General features: G+C 45.7%; 1 protein-coding gene across 2 annotated transcripts in view; it reads left to right on the top strand.

Annotated features, from left to right (window-relative positions):
- TEAD1 (TEA domain transcription factor 1) overlaps positions 1 to 14,380 on the top strand; it is a 178,543-nt gene that overhangs the window by 161,223 nt on the left and 2,940 nt on the right. For both annotated transcript variants that reach the window (XM_019519563.1, XM_019519562.1), the window contains one exon: positions 14,098 to 14,238. In XM_019519563.1, coding sequence (XP_019375108.1) covers positions 14,098 to 14,238 — 141 coding nt within the window. The remainder of the gene's footprint in view (positions 1 to 14,097; positions 14,239 to 14,380) is intronic.

The raw sequence follows: 14,380 nt of genomic DNA, 5'->3' as shown, positions 1-14,380 counted from the left end.
GTTGAGAAGGACCCATCCACTACCACCCTCTGGGTGCGGCCCTCCAGCCAGTTGGCGACCCATTTGACTGTGTGGGTGTCTACACCACAGCCTCCCATTTTCTTAATGAGAACGGGGTGAGAGACAGTGTCAAAAGCCTTCCGGAAGTCCAGGAAGACTATGTCCACTGCTACCCCTGCATCTAATGATCTGGTGATCTGATCATAAAAAGCCACCAGGTTGGTCTGACAGGACCTGCCACTGATGAACCCGTGCTGATTGCCCCTAAGCATGCAGTCCCCTGCTGGCCCCTCCTGGATGTGTGCCAGAATTCTTCACTGTGACAAATTTAATAAGACTTACTAAAATGTGGGAAGGTGGTAGACCTTTGCTTAAACAACACTTGGCAACTCTGGGGCTTAGCTTTGCAAGGCATCACAGGTATCAAGTGCAAAACAAATTGTTGGGTGGCCTGAAAAGCTTGTTCTTTTACTTGAATTGCATGTACTCTGACACAACCTGCCACTAGCTGTAAATAAGCCCCTCGCCTCCATTCTGGTACAGAATGTTGATGCTGGTATTGACATTGGTCTCCCTTGTGCCTGGGTCTAAATTTTGCTGCCTTCTCTTTTATCATGTCTCTGATATCTAGCTTTTTTTGTCTGTGGAGTCAAGCAAGCCCTTAACTGGCATCTTAAATGCCATAATCTTCTCTTCAGTATTGATATCTTCATGTTTGCTCCTGCATTTCCATTTCGCCTGGTGCCCCTGAACTAATCTTCTCAGCCCATTGTGCTAACCTCCCAACTTTGTGTGCCTCCTGGCCTCTCCTTTCATTTTATCCACCATTTTACTTCAGCCTACAGAGGTAAAATCTCTCAAATCTGTTATTTTTTAACAACTGCAGCCCCCACCTTTGCTTTGCCCACTCCCCTGGCCTTAATTTTACTCATTTGTCTGCTTTTCTCACAAACAACTCCAGAATGGGTTTTTTTTCCCATGCCACCCCTTATGTCTGGTTATTGTTTCATGGTCCAGAGGGCTTGGAAAACTGCTTCCCGTTTCCTTTTAAAAAAAATCTTTCCTGCCTTTGCCATGTCATCTATAAATTGCTTCCATCTTGCCCTAGTTGAACTGGCAATCACTTGCTAGTATGAAGAGTACTGTTACCATTAGGTTAAGCATTCATCAAGCCGCACAGGGACTGGCAGCTCTTCTTCCAGCCTGTTGAGCCTGGGTTGTTTCTTTCTTCACCCCAACCTACACCATGCCACTGCTGTGCAGTGGGGTGGGGTTGTTAGCTCATGCTGGCCAATGTGTTGTGATCACAGGAGGAGGGGTAGTTGGAGTAAGCTGATCGTGTCCCCCCACACACACACTTACACACACTTTGGGGGAAGCTGTCCTGGGCACGGGGATCCCTGGGATCCAAGGAATCTTAATCAACCACAGTAAGAACCCCAGCCCACCCCCACGCTTGTTCTCAACTTTAGAAAAAGTCCTGCTTTTTGACGCAAGGATACAAATGAGAGGAGACAGAGGATTCCTTCTTTTTTACATAAAAATTTGTGTAGTAATGTTTCCATTCAGGCTTCAGTCTGGGTAGCCTGGGTAGATGGTAACCAGATGCCAACACACAGGGAGGTGGGGCAGCCAGACCCTTTGTGTACCCTTGTGTACTCCTAAGTGTACACCACACCCAATGCCCAGTGCAACAAGCATGCAGAAAAAGCAGGGAGCAGAACTGCTTTGAGACCAGGCTTAGGCAGGGGGCCAGCCCCTTTGGGAGGCCTGCAGTATAGACCCCCGATGCCAATCCAGACTTGTGAGGGGGAGGCAGGCAGGCTAACTCTTGCAGACCTTTGCATGAAAAGATTTCCCGCCCCAACCAGCAGCACCCCGTACAACAAGCAACAAGCTCCCAGAAAAAAGTTGGAGGCTTTGCAAGGGAGGCAGGCAGCACTGCTTATTGAATTCAACCCCCCCACCCCCAAAAGAAAACCTGTGGCTCTCAAACAAAGCCACCCACAATTCCCCCCAGAAAAGTAACCCAGCACAACCCAAGAAAATAAACCAACCAAAATATCAACTCTTGTCCTAAAATGCCACCTGGCAGTAAAGTAGTACTGAAAGGGCAGGTGGGTAAAATTGTTCCAACATGACCCCTAACGCATTTTACTATTTATAGCATAATAAGCCAGTATGTGGTAAATCACATCCACGTTACCTGAATTAGTCGTCATAAAGTAAGAAAGGAAAATTAAACCGGGAACATTTTAGTGGATCAATGCCAATTACGTAGACAAGCGCCCCACCATTTCAATTTAGGGGGCATAGAATGCAACTGTGAAGGACTAAACTCCCATCACATGTACAAGGGCCCTGGCTCTTCTAGCTAAACATTCCACTTCTAGAAATTATACTGTATCACACATCTGCCCAGGAACAGGAGCCAAATGACAGTAGTCTCTTTTTTCCAAAAAGTAGAAAGTGCTCCCTCCTTTGTCTGTTGATCCTTCAGATCAAGCCATACAGGATCCTGAAGGTCGTCTTCTAGCCTGTGCAGCTACTCCTCCAACTAAGGGACACCAAGGCATCTAGGTTACAACTGGGAGAGAGCCATCACAAGAATCCCTGATTAACTCCCCTCTTCCATTCCATTAATATGTTTATTCATCAGCTGTGCTTTATCTTGATCTTAGATAGTAAGTTCTCTGAAGCAAGAAAATATTAGATTGCATAGTGCCTAGTACCTGTACAATAGGGCCTTTCTCCTTCATGGAGTCCAATGGTGCTACCACAGTAAAAAATTACATTAATTTGGCTGTCCATCATGGGCTAGACTTTGGTCCTATTGAAGGTAGTGTTGAGACTAACCACTGACTTCCGCAGGAATCAGAACAGCAAATATAGGAGCAAATATATTGGTGAAAGGGCTAGTTGCACAGTAGAAAACAACAGTCGTTATACATTTAATGTCTGGATTTGTTGTCGTCTTACTATGCTGCATGAATTAGCTTAATTTTAAATGCATGCCATAGTTTGAAATACACTTCAGACTGATGAAAGCCTGGTCATATGTCAGTACAAGCGTGTGAAATAGAGACTGAAACTCATCTGAAGATGTGTGGATGATATTAATTGATGTTTTTAATGAATGCCTCTGTTTGCAGGAATCTGCAATGCAAACTAGCAGTTTTTAGAAAGTAATGCATATTATAATTAGGGCATGCTTTTATGGATGCTTTGAAGTCCTAAACATTTTTGAAATTCAAATGGAGACTGGAAATAAAGGAATCTGCACAATAAAGGGGCATTAAATTATGTCCAAAAATTTCACTGTTTTATAGATGTAAATATATGCCATAATTAGTGGTAACATGAAGAGGATGGTTGAGTTTATTCCTATTCTTATTTAAAACAGCTGTGGCATGAAAAATAATGCTCCTTCTCTTTGTGATCTGCTGTAACAAACAATTTACCCATGTAATCAGTGTTCAGAAGTGGCTTGTCCTCATGGTCTCCTCCCAGCCCCCACTGCTCTTCCTTGGTGCCTCTGCAGCATATTTTGGTAGGCACAGAAATTCTTTGTGTTCTTCATTCACAAGAAAAGTTGCTGCTGCCTTTGTATTTTCTATTTTTAATGTAATTTTTCATGTACAGCTGAGAAGTACCTCCTCCCACTTGCCAGTTTTGATTGGCAACTGATCTGAAGTTCACAAATGGGATCTGTGATGCAGATGATTCTCTGGCCAGCATGCAGATGTATGCAAAATACATTAGTTATGGAAGCAAGCAGCAGTCACCCACCTTTTTGCCAACCCTTCCTCCCCTCTTTTAACCGAACCTTCTCCACATAGCTAACTCATGTGATGTTTGAGCAGGACTTGTTCACAAAATGATACAAGAGCATCAGTGTCTTGGAATTAATAATGAGTCAAAAGGGAAGAACAGCTGGAAAGCCCAGGCAGCTTGGCCTGTCCATCACAAGCCTAACCATGTGGCAGATCTGGAAACAATTCTAAAGCTGCAGTGTAACTATCAATGAAATGTGCCAAGGATCCAGATGCTCCTATTGGAAAAAATTGTTTCACAATTTGGAATCTCTGCCCTTTGATCAGAGAAAAAAAGTGATTAACTTACCTACCTCAGTGTGATCATGTAATGAATCAGATTCATTGTTTATTTTTAATTGATTTGCATTATTCTGGTACCTAGCAGCCCACCTGATGGTCCATGATCCCATCTTAATAGATGCTTTACAAGTAACAGAACAAATGGATGGTCAGTAGTGTAGAGAGTTTACAATCTCAGTAGAAGGCTAGAGAGAAAGATGAAGACAGGACTGCAAGGAAAGAATATTGGTCAGCATGACAGCCAGAAGCTGTAGCACATCATCTGTGTAACCATTGTTGAGGGGGGTTTTTTAGGTATAGGAAAGGAGAATTTGGGGAGGGATTGGAAGGAAAATAATAGACGATAGATTCTTAAGACTATGTTCAGCTAATCTGACTTCCTGCATATTGCAGGCCAAAGAAGCAGTAATGTCTATGTCAAAACAATGACTTCTGCTAGAACTAGAAGATTACTAGTTCAGGATTCAGAGACTCCCTAGGACAGGAAACTCACCACATCATTAAGTTAGTAAGAAAGGCTGAAGGGAGCAATGGAACTCAGGCTGGCAACAAAAATTAAAGACAACAAAAAGTTTTGTCAGGTATATAGGGAGCAAAAAGAAGGTGCAGGGTAACATAGGACCTCTACAGGACAGTCTAGGACAATTAGTGACAGATAGGAGGGACAAAGCTGAGCTCTTCGGTGAGTTTTTTGTATCAGTATTCCTGAACATGGATGAAGACACATCACCACATTGGATTATAGACAGGCACAGCCCACCAACACCAGCCCACCAACAGTTAGTCTTGACCTAGTGAAGGGACACTTGGGAGAGTCTTGATGTGTTCAAGTCAGCCGGCCGGGATGATCTTCATCCAAGGGTGCTAAAGGAACTGGCCAGTGTCATTGCAGAACCACTGGCAAAACTGTTTGAGCACTCAGGGCAGGTCCCAGGGGACTGGAAAAGGGCCAATATGGTCCCTATTTTCAAAAAGGGGAGGAGGGAGGATCTGAGTAAGTATAGACCGGTTAGTCTCACCTGTATCATTGGGAAAACCTTTGAATAAATTATTAAGGATTACATTTGTGTGAGTCTAGCAAGAAAAATAATGCTGAAGGGCAACCAGCATGGATTCATAGCAGGTACATCCTGCCTGACCAACCTTGTTTCTTTTTACAACCAGCAGGTTACAAGCTGCTTAGATGCAGGAGTCATGGTGGATGTCATATACTTGGATTTTAAAAAAACCTTTGATATGGTACCACATCCCATTCTCATTAAAAAAAATTCCTGAGCGGTTGTGACTTAGATGATTACATGGTCAGGTGGGTGGCAGATTGTGTAATGGGATGTACCCAGAGCAGGGGTTTTCAACTGGGGAGGTATGTAACATACTGGGAGTACCTCCTCAGGAGTACCCCTCCTGGTGGTCGGTTGGCTGCTGGGGACACCCCCCTGGCTTGTCTGGCCACTGGGGAACTCCTGCCTTCTGGACTGGACACCAAGGGTACACTGACCCAAAAAGGTTGAAAACTCCTGACCCAGAGAGTGGTGATGGATGGGTCGGCATTGACCTGGCAAGATGTGGGCAGTGGTGGTGGTATCCCCCAAGGCTTGGTCCTTGGGCCAGTGCTGTTCAACATCTTCATCAGTGATTTGGATGAGGGCTTGGTGAGCACACTGTCCAAATTCACAGATGACACCAAATTGTGGGGCAAAGTAGACACACTGGAGGGCGGGGAACAGATTAAGGTGGATTTGGAGAGGTTGGAAAGGCGGGTAGAACAAAATAGGATGCAGTTTAACAAGGTTAAGTACAGAGTACTGCACTTAGGGAGAAGGAATCACCAACACATACAGATTGGGAGATGACTTTCTAAGCAGCACAGAAGCAGAGAGGGATCTTGGAGTCAGTCAACTCAAAGATGAACATGAGTCAACAAGGTGGAGTGATCCGTTTTGCTAACCGCACTGTATCATGCATTAACAGATGCATCATGAACAGGTCTAAGGAGGTAATACCTTATATACCTTAATACTCTATGTGGCACTGTTAAGGCTGCAGCTGGAGCACTGCGTTCAGTTTTGGGCGCCGCGTTTCAGGAGGGACGTGGATAACCTTGAGAGGATCCAGAGGAGGGCCTCTCATATGCTATGGGGCCTGCAGGATAGGTCCTATTAGGAGAGGTTGAGGGACCTGGATCTCTTCAGCCTCTGTAAGAGAAAGTGGAGGGGGGAATCTGGTGGCCATCTATAAATTTTTCCGGGGGGCAGGGGGAGCACAAGAAACAGGAAATACTCTGTTTACCAAGGCACCTCTTGGAGTAACTAGAAAAAATGTCCACAAACTGACAGAGAGCAGATTTAAATTAGACATAAGGAAGAACTTCTTTATGGTAAGGGTTACCAGAATCTGGAATGAGCTTCCACAGGAGGTGGTTCTCTCCCCTACCTTGGAGGTCTTTTAAGAGGAGACTGGATACACTGCCTATCTAACCTGACCCAGAAGTCCTTGTTAGGATCACTGCATTCCAGGATACACTCTCCCATTTTATAAGTGTGACTTACGTACTTTGTACACAAGAACCTTGTCTTCAGCTGGGTTAAAATACACACTCTTTAAATGAACCCACTTTGCTAGGCAATCTGCCATAGTCTCTATATCCTCTTTGAAAACCCCGTTCAGGTAGTTGAAGGCTGCTAGTAAATCCCCTCTCAGTCTTCTCTTCTCCAGACTAAATAAGTCCAGTTCCCTCAGCCTCTCCTCATAAGTCATGCCCCAGCCCCCTAACTATTTTCATTGCCTTCCACTGCACTCTCTCCAATTTGTCTATGGCCTTTCTGTAGTGGGGGCCCCAAAACTGGACATAGTACTCCAGTTGTGACCTCACCAGTGCTGAATAGAGTGGAATAATTGCTTTGCTCAATCTCCTGGCAATGCTTCTACTAATGCAGTCCAGTATGCTGTTAAACTTTGCAACAAGGGCACACTGTTGGCTCATATTCAGCTTTTCTCCACTGTAACCCCAGGTCCTTTTCTTCTGAGATTGTTCTGTCCTAAGTACAGGATTTTGCAGTTGTCCTTACTGAACCTCATGAGATTACTTTTGGCCCAGTCCTCCAATTTGTCTAGCTTTCTGAATCCTAGCCCTATCCTCCAGTATATCTGTTGCTCCCCACAGCTTGGTGTCATCTTCAGATTTGCTGAGGCTACACTCCATCCCATCTTCCAGATTATTGATGAAGATATTGAACAAAACTGACCCCAGAACTGACCTTTGGGGCTCTCCACTTGATACCAGCTGCCAACTAGACACTGAGCCATTGATTACTACCCTTTGAGCCCACTGATCGAGCCAGTTTTCTTTCCACCATACAGGCCATTCATCTAACCTTACTTCCTTAGCTTGCTTGTGACAATGTTGTAGGCGATGGTATCAAAAGCCTTGCTAAAGTCAAGGTATATCACATCTGCTGTTCTCCCGATTTCTACTGAGCCAGTCATCTCATTATAGAAGTCAGTGAGGTTGGTCAGGCTTTACTTGTCCTTGGTGAATCCATGCTGACTGTTTCTAATCACCTTCTTCTCCTCCAAGTGTTTAGAAATGGACTTCTTGAGGACCTGCTTTACGATCTTTCCAGAGACTGGAGTGAGGCTGACTGGTCTGTAGTTCCCTGTATCTTCCTTTTTCACTTTGTTAAAGATGGGCACTGTATTTGCCCATTTCCAATCATCCAGAACCTCTCCCAGTTACCAGTTTTCAAAGATAATTGCCAGCAGCTTTGCAGTCACATCAGCCGACTGCTTCAATACCCTCAGGTGCATCATGTCCAGCCTCATGGACTTGTTCATGTCCAGCTTTTCTAAATAGTCCTTTCACTACTGAGGGCTGTGTACCTTCTCCCCAAACTGTGCTGCCCAGCGCAGTAGTCTGGGAGCTGACCTTGCCTGTAAAGACCAAGGTAAAAAAAGGCATTGAGCACTTTAGCCTTTTCTGCAACATTTGTCACTAGGTTGCCTCCCCCATGCAGCAAGGGACCCACACTTTCCCTTGTCTTCATGATGGTGCTGACATAGAAACCCTTCTTGTTACCCATCACATCCCTTGCTAGCTGCAACTCCAATTGTGCTTTGGCCTTCCTGGCCTCATCTCTGCATGCTTGAGCCAATACTCTTACTCCTCCTTTGTCATTTTTACAAGTTTCCACTTATAAGCTTCCTTTTTGTGCTTTAGCTCGCTGATGAGTTCCCAGGAGGGTGGGTTGGTGGGCTGCCTGAATGCACAGTGTAAAGGAGCAGCATGTGGCCAGGGGGCTGTGGCTTGTACTAGTATGGCCATGCAGCATGCAACACCTGGCAGCTTTAGATGTTTGATGGTTCTGCTGAGTATCTTTGAACCAAGTACAGATCCCTGCAGGACTTCACTAGGACACGCCCCCCCCTTCCCCCTGGGATGATGAATTCTCCATGTACTTGTTCTTCTTTTAATGAACTGGATCTTCCTGTTGTTCTCTCATTCATCATAATACTTGCATTCTCACATGCAGGCACTCTGCCTTTAGTGAAAGTAGTGGTGCCCTGCAGTCAGGGGCCAACTTTGCTTTACAAAGTTTTATAAAGAGAAAATGGAGGGAGCATTACTTGCCTGGTTGAGAATCACCTTTAGCCAAAACATTCATTTAAGTGTATTTGATGTAGCCAAGCCCTAGCAATTTTTATCAAACGTATGATTTTTTTGGAGATGTCCTTAATGTTCCTGGCAATTTTTAATGGGTAAAATTCCCAGCTCTCATTTAAAGAAAAAGAAGTGTCTATCCCTCATTGTTGCTGAGAAAAGCTTGAACCCTCAAAATTCCACAGCCAAGAGTGTAATAAAAAGAACTCAGTTAAATAAAATTAAAATGTATTATGATTTCTAAGCCAATCTCGTAATTTGTAGGACTGAATAATAATGGTTGAATGGCAGGCTTGAACATTATTCATTCAAATTTCAGTTGTGCAGTTGTTTTTAATTTAAAGAGGAGTTATACTTTAAGGCAGAGGTAGGCAAAATACAGCCCACTGCTCCACATTGGGTTGAGCCCCACCCACTCCTGCTGGGGCAGCCCACACTGTTCTCCCCCAGCCAGCGCACTGCTTTTGGCAGGGCTCTTTCCAGTGTGGCTGCAGCCAACTGAATGGTCCTCTGCTCCTTTCACTTCCAGTGGGAACAGCTGGGCTGTAGCTTCCCCCACCCCGCCTGCCTGCCCGAACCAGCACAGCAGGGACAGGGGCACAGGAGCAGGGGCAGGAATGGGAGGAGGAGCAGCTGCTGGAGGTGAGGGGAGCACAGCAGCACCCAGCCAGCTGCAGTTGCACCTGGAACAGCTCCACTGGAAGCTGCACACTGGCTGGGGTTGGGGCCAGTGGGGATTTTTCTGCTCCCCTTGCCTCTAGCTGCTGCTGCTGTTGCTGCGGTGCTACTCAAGGCAGGCAGGCGGGAAACTTCAGCCAGGCAGCTCCTGCCCAGCACGTGTAGCTCTGGCTCTAGCTCTCAGCTGCCTTCCATCTGCTCCCCCCACCACCCACAGGTGGATGCTCATCGTGCCAGGCAGGCAGACCGGGGGGAAAGGCAGCTGGGAGTAAAAGCCAGAGCTTCACATGCTAGACAGGAGCCACCTGGCTGAAGCTTTGCCACCTGCCTGCCCAGAGCAATGCCATAGGAGCAAGAGTAGCAGCCAGTACAGCTGGAAGCAAGGGAAGCAGAACAGCCTCACCGGCCCTGGCATTGGCCAGTGTGCAGCTTCTCATGGGGCTGTTCCAGGTATGGCTGCAGCTGCGCACATGCCGCTGTGCTCTCTTCACCTCCTGGTGACAATGTGAGCCTGGTTGGCTGCAGCCATGTTGGGAACAATCCCACCCGAAACTATGTTTTGGCTGGGGTCCAAACTGGGGCTGGGGCGGGTGACTGTGGGTGGGAGTGTGGCTCTGGCTGCCCTTGCTGGAGCTCAGCCGCATGTGGAGTGCTGCAGGGGCAGCCACCAGCCGGGCAAGCTCTGCTGCACTCATCCCCTGCCTCCCTCTCCCTCCCTTCACCCCCCAGCTGGCTCCCAGGCAAACCCCCCACTGCCACATGCACACTCCCCACTCCACACAAACCCCTGCCACCCCTCTTCCACACATAGCAGGGCATGCAGGGAGTGGATCATGCCTGTCCCACTTCTGAACACTGCTCCCCACCCACCCAAAGCTCCATAGGGGGTTTTGATGAGTTGGTGGAGGGGCGGGATGCTGACCTGGCCCATGACAGCTCATCAAAACTCCCTATGTGGCCCTCAGGCCTAAATAATTGCCCCTGCTTTAAGGTCATCATATAACAACAGCTTTTCACTGATTTTAAAACCGAGAGGCAGCAGATATAAAATTATTCCAGTGTCCTTTCCCATCTGTAGGTAAATGTTATTGAGGCTTGAAAAATGGGGCCTACATCAGTGACCTTTTTTGACAATATGAAAATGTGAGGATTATTCTAGTAATTTCTTATTTACTTTTTGCCATATATATGAAATGGTGAAAGGAAATGCTTTGATAATAGAACTGTAACAGTGGTAGAAACATAAATAACCATTGTAAGAGTTTATTACTGTCATCTACTAAGACATAATTGCTTTAGCAAAAATACCTATTCTTAAGAAATTCCAGTAGAGTAGTTGTAGCATGGTTTAATAACTATGTTACTGTTCTTATTCAAATGTAATTGTTAACCAGCTATGATAGCAAATTGGTTGTTTACTATTAGCTCAGAACTGTTTCTTAAAGAACACCATGAACACACTATATTTAAAATGTACATGAAACATTAACCACTGACCTCATGCATAACATGTGCAAGAAACAAGGCAAAATAAAAATAAGATTCCTCTTCTGTTATGCAAAATACGTGACTACAGGGCTGCGTGTGTTAGCATACATGAACCTCAAGAGACTTCTCCGCTCATTAATTTACCAAAGCAAGACTGAAGTAACATAAGACGTTCCCATTTCTTTTCCCCACCACAAACTACCTCAATATGTGCTACTATCGGCATATTGCCTGCAAATGTTGTACCACAGAAATGGATCGTAGACGCTAAGTGGAATTAAAGAGTAGCTACCTAGTTATTAAATCATGGCTACAAATGACTTGATATAATCTGAAGTCAGATTACAAATGATCTAGATTACAAACATATATAAACAAATTTGCAAGCTGAATTTTAAAGTTGCCATATAGAAAGGAAATATCTCTGATCTTTCTGAAGTTGGGTCAGGAGTGCCAGGAAGGATTTTGTTATAGTGTCAAACCTCTGGGTTATCAATGAATAATGCCAAACTGAAACTACAGTTTAAACAACTACGTTTGCTTAAGGGTTTTTCACCCACCAAAATGCCCATCAAAGTCTAGGTTAAAGGTCAAGGATGATTCTTTGACATTGTTTAGCAATGGTTGGCCAGTTATGCCATGACACATTGGAAAGACAGTTACCAACGACTGTATACTAAGAGGTTATATAAATAGTGTTCCGCATTCTCAGTTTTTACCGAGTTTCACTGATAAATTCCCTGATTTTTTTTTTTTTTTTTTTTTTTTAAGTCATACAGTTTTTACTAATTTACACCCATTTTTCAGTTCAAATCCCTGTTAATTGGCATGAGTGGGGAATGGCCCTGGGGAATGGCCCATTCCCCACTCATGCCAGTTAACAGGGATTTGAACTGAAAAACTGGAGGTGCTGGTAAGCTAGAAGTGCCACTGTGCCAGTTATCTGAGGCATAGGTTTCCGGCAGGGGGTGGGGGCGGTGGCAGCAGCCACATGTGGGGGCTGGGGGCTGGGGGAGGGTGGCTGGAGCCGCTGTCTGGGGGTGCAGGGCTCCTGGCTCTGACCCTGGGTGAGGCGGGATGGGCCACAGTAATCGATCCTGAGGCAGGCAGGTCTAAGCTGCACACTGGCAGCTCTGACTTCAGCCCTGCCCCAGGCTCTGGGAGCTGGGAGCCCCACCGGGGGGAGGGCAGGCAGGAAAACTTGGCCCCATTCCCTGTGGTGGGCACTGTACCCAGCCACTCTGCACAGGCTCGCTGGGCTGGAGCCATTGTCCAGGGGCACAGGGCTCCTGGCTCTGACCGCAGGCAGGGCAAGAGGTGCCAAGGTTGAGGTCTGGTTGCCTCCTCCACTTCTGGCCATGCACCACTACCCACTCCCCCAAACACCAGGGCAACCCAGCAGCAGGCTGCTGCAGCAGGGGGGAGGGGCCTGAATGCAGCCAGGGAAGAAAGGCAGGGCACGGTGGCATGTGCTTCCTGCCACTGATCCAGGGGCATGTGTGCCCTGAGAAGAGCCTAGCATGGGTGCCCCAGCACACAGCCCATATGGGCGCATGGCAGCAAGAGCTGCTCCCCCCTGCCCTGCACCCAGTGACAGCTGCCCCTGCTTTGCTCCCTGCTGCAGCCCCAGGAGCGGCCGAGGGGCTGTGCTATGCCCCTCCCCGCATCCCTTCCCTACTCCCAGCCTCCTCCCTCTGTGACCACCAGTTTTTTACCCTGATTTAAGCTGTTTTTTTTCCTTTTATTCTTTTTATCCTGATTTCATCCTGGTTTTTATGTTTCGAAGATAAACCCTCCAAAAATCCCAGATTTTTTTTTTTTAATAAAAACTGAGAATGCAAAACACTATAAAGAAACAATGAAGATCAAGGAAAAACATGAAAATCCTGACTGCTTCTCCCAAGGATAGGGCAAATGTGATAGTTAACACAGTCAGGGCTAGACCCTACTTGTCGAGTTGTAGGGGTTGCATGCAGTTCCTGAATTCTACTTCTGTCTACTTTTAGGGCTGATTACAGGAAAGATTTGAACAGTGTATCCATATTTACAAGGAGGCCAGTGGCAGAACATGTACACTGTAGCTACAAGTCTAGAGGGAGAATTCAGCCTCTGAGGGTACAGTGTGTGTTAGCCAGACAACCCTGACTATACCCTGGTCAGCTGGTCCTGCACACCCAAGAGGCTTGAGAATAGCTACCTGACGCAACCCTAGAGCATTTGTGCTGGTGTTTCTAGGTTGAGAGAGCACTAGAATTGGGCTCTAAATAAGAAAAGGTAGCGATGGTTCCAAAAAACCCACTATAATTCTCCTCTTCACTGGAAACTGGAAGTCTCCATCTATACTATGTTAATGTAGGTGGCTGGCTGGGTATTTGGTCTGTGATGAAATATTCACAAAAAGAGGGTTTTGGGTTTTTTTTGTTTTGTTTTGTTGTGTTGTGTTGTGTGTTTTTTCTTCTGATAGGCACCAGTTTAGTGAAGCATTTTAAATATGTGCCTAACTTCAGGTGTGTGAGCTGTCTTATCTAAATCAGTGGAATTTAAGAATCTTGCTGAATCAGGGCCTTAATGCTGGCCCTCATCAACTATTTCCCTTCCTTTCTATTGCATCAAAAACCTTTGTTTGTGGTGGTGATGTCATCCATTGAAGAAAGGAAAAAAGAAAAGAAATAAAATGGCCTTGGTCCTCTGGCACAGACCAGTTCATTCAGTGCAGAGAATGGGGGTGTCTTTTTCTTCCTAGCAGGCAGGACATTGAGCCAGATCTAGTATCAGTATATGCATACCAATCCCATTCATTGTAGAGAGTTCCATGTACCCAAAGGAACAATATGACTTATAGCTAGAAGGAATCATAGGCCTTTTAATAATGGGCATTCACTTGTTTTGTTGCACATGGGCTTGGGCAAATTATTGCTTCTCTGAAGAATTCACTGCAGCAGCTGAATTTAAAAGAAAGAAACAGCATTTATTTATGGAAGAAATGTTTTTTTCCATATTAAAAATGGAACACCTGCACCCTTTAAGTCTATGGCAAATATCGATAGGTATAGACCAGCCTCTTCCCTCCCTACTGATGGAAGAGAATGTGGTAGTAGGCCAAGGGTTAATTACTGCTTCAGAGAAATAATATTCAACATGTGTTATATTTCTTGGCAGGCTGACTTAAATTGCAACATTCAGGATGACACAGGAGCATTTTATGGAGTAACCAGCCAGTACGAGAGCTCAGAAAATATGACAATCACCTGTTCCACCAAAGTCTGTTCATTTGGGAAGCAAGTAGTAGAAAAAGTAGAGGTAAGGTTATCCACTGGTTGGAGTTCCTCTGTTGGCTTCTGATTATGTAGTTCTGCCAAGATAATTTCCGTACAAAATGGATGACCGATTTTCTTTGTTTTACTTAGTGGTCTTATCTCTTCATTCCTACCCCCCCCCCCCC

Source organism: Gavialis gangeticus, unplaced genomic scaffold (assembly GCF_001723915.1).
Source record: "Gavialis gangeticus isolate Ggan-Ray unplaced genomic scaffold, GavGan_comp1, whole genome shotgun sequence".
NCBI lineage: Eukaryota > Metazoa > Chordata > Crocodylia > Gavialidae > Gavialis > Gavialis gangeticus.
The sequence above is the reverse complement of the archived record's forward strand: the minus strand, read 5'-3'. Positions and strand labels throughout refer to the sequence as shown.